Below are 2,618 nucleotides of genomic sequence, written 5' to 3' on the forward strand. Positions count from 1 at the left end.
AGCTTTAGTAGATGGTTTCTGAAATCACCTTCCAGCTCCAAGTTTCTAGGCACCAAGATGAAATCAGTTTCAGGTTTTTTTTTTAATTTTTGGTACTTTTTGTCATAGTAGAAAGGCAAGTAGACCGGAAATCTCTCAGCTACTGAGAAAGAGGGACATGGAGGGTGAGGCGAAGGTATCTATCCTCCTCTAGTACAGGGATAAGTGAAGTGCTGCTAGAACCCATCTCACCTTGACCGACAAGACTTTTTACAGAGATAATGGAGAAAGAAATGATTGACTCCTAATATCCACATTCCATTTGCAAATCTGCTTTTGGAAGAATGATTCTGAATCCCCACTTCTCACACACACACACTTTTGCATTTTTCTGGCCCTCTTAAAATGTTTGAGTATGGTGAGAGAGCTGTCTGGGTACATTCTGCAGCTGTGCATGATGGAGCATTTGTCTCCTCCAAGGCTGAGTATTTGAGTGTGTGTGTGATTTAGTGTATACATGGGCATGTGTATGAGTGAAATCATGGAATGTGTATGTGAGCAGCAGTGACTGAACATAAAAGGTGGTATAGATAGTGTGGCAAGTGTAAAATCATGTGGGCCTGTGGGTGTGCAGGATTATTATTATTATTTTTTTTAAGTAAGCCACTTTGGATTGTGTAGCCTCCTCTTACTTCTGTGATTGATTTCACGAGGGTAATGGTGCGTAAAAGCGCTGGTGAGATCTGGGGGCGCCTCCTAGTCTGACGTCAGAGAGAGAGTTTAAAAGGGGGGGAGCCGGTGGAGAGAACACAAGCCGCTTTAGGAGTCTCGGGTTTCAGAGCCATCGCTGCTGCCTGCGGATCCGCTCCTAGAGTTTGACCAACCGTCTGGCTCGGCTTCCCCAGCGCCGCTGAGATGCTGTCCTGCCGCCTCCAGTGCGCGCTGGCCGCGCTGTCCATCGTCCTGGCTCTGGGCGGTGTCACCGGCGCGCCCTCCGATCCTCGACTCCGTCAGTTTCTGCAGAAGTCCCTGGCTGCTGCCGCGGGGAAGCAGGTAAGGAGACTTCCTCGACGTCTTTTTTTCCCCCTCTTCTGAATCCCCCAGTCTTCTCTCAGGCTTTGCCTTTCCCCCCTGGGGTGGATTTAAGAGGTAGCCCTGCAGAGTGTCAGTGCTTTTCTGGGTCCCTCCGCTCTCAAATCTCTCAGGAAAACTTTCAAAGTCCAGAATCTCCTCTTACCTCTTTTTTCCCCTCTGATCAGCGCAGTTGGCCACAGTTCAGGTAAGTTCTTTGGCATTAAAGAAAATTTCAAGACCTGGGTAGCTGAGCACTAGAGGAAGAGGCATCCCCCAGTGTTAAACACGGAGGTGCTGGCCCAGGTGCTGAAAGCGCGGACCTCTGAAGCTACTACCTTCCTCAGCAGTGCCTCCTTCCCATGCTCCTAAAGGGCAGTCTACAGACGGAACACAGTATGTTTAAGATTCTGAAAGGTCTCCTTCCCCACAGTTAACTTAACAAAAACGGTAAGAACAATTCCAGTTTGTAGCTCCTGAGCTGGAAATTGAAATTGAATTAAACAAACTGTTGGCACATGTTTTATCTTTGCAAAACTGTATTAACAATCTACCATTTCTGCGTGTGTGTGTGTGTGTGTGTGTGTGTGTGTGTTAAAGCTATAAAGGCAGAAAACTTGCAGAAACATTTGAGCTTTTCAAGCCTGTCTATGTAACTTGATGATTATAACATCTACCCTTATTTTTATATCCTTAGCTGATTTTAAGTGTGACAAAGGTGCACAGCTGTGAACATTGGGTTTTGGGTGTAGCTGAATCTGCTTTCCAAATTAGGTTTTTTTCCATTTCTTTTTCTCCATCACCATCATCTTAATCCCTTATCTCTCCCTCTCTCTCTCTTTCTTTCTCTCTCTGTCTCTTACCCTATATAGGAACTGGCCAAGTACTTCTTGGCGGAGCTGCTGTCTGAACCCAACCAGACAGAGAACGATGCCCTGGAACCTGAAGACTTGTCCCAGGCGGCTGAGCAGGATGAAATGAGGCTGGAACTGCAGAGATCCACTAACTCAAACCCTGCCATGGCACCCCGAGAACGCAAAGCTGGCTGCAAGAATTTCTTCTGGAAGACTTTCACTTCCTGTTAGCTTTATTAATTATTGTTGTCCATATAAGACCTGGTTCCTTTCCTCCAAACCTCATCCCTCTTCCCTAACTCCCCAATCCTCAGCAAGACCCTTGCATTAGAAATTGGAGACTGTAAATACAAAATAAAATTATGATGACATTATGAAACACAAGAATTTGCTTCTCATTGTGTATCTTTCTGCTCAATAATATGTGATTAGCAGTTGTGATTTCAGTCAAGTTACTTGAGGTATGCATGCCAAATCTCACAGACACATGATTTAAAATTTCCTGTGGTAATAAAGATTCTGTCCTAAATGGAAACTCTCATAGTTTGGGTCATTTCAAACAGAAATAATTTCAGATAACTCTATGAATTCTAACTTTAATCCAGTGGACGTTACTGGGAAAGGCTGCCACAAATATCAATTACACATTACATACACTTAAAATTATATATTGATATGAGTATTTATGGGTAAGCAGACTGGAGTGTCCAACTA

General features: G+C 44.5%; 1 protein-coding gene across 1 annotated transcript; it reads left to right on the top strand.

The window, feature by feature from the left end:
- Positions 1-788: 788 nt before the first annotated feature.
- Positions 789-2,288, top strand: SST (somatostatin). Its single transcript, XM_043596065.1, has 2 exons — positions 789-1,032; positions 1,923-2,288. Exons 1-2 carry the CDS (start codon positions 895-897, stop codon positions 2,133-2,135), a joined length of 351 nt encoding a protein of 116 aa, XP_043452000.1. The 5' UTR covers positions 789-894; the 3' UTR covers positions 2,136-2,288.
- Positions 2,289-2,618: the final 330 nt, after the last annotated feature.

This window comes from Prionailurus bengalensis, chromosome C2, assembly GCF_016509475.1.
Source record: "Prionailurus bengalensis isolate Pbe53 chromosome C2, Fcat_Pben_1.1_paternal_pri, whole genome shotgun sequence".
In the NCBI taxonomy this organism is placed as follows: Eukaryota; Metazoa; Chordata; class Mammalia; order Carnivora; family Felidae; genus Prionailurus; species Prionailurus bengalensis.

Excerpts from the sequence above, each read along its gene's own strand:
- SST (XM_043596065.1), top strand. The coding sequence starts at position 895 with ATGCTGTCCTGCCGCCTCCAGTGCGCGCTGGCCGCGCTGTCCATCGTC. Across the intron at positions 1,033-1,922 it reads CTGCTGCCGCGGGGAAGCAG|GAACTGGCCAAGTACTTCTT; the intron begins GTAAGGAGACTT and ends TACCCTATATAG.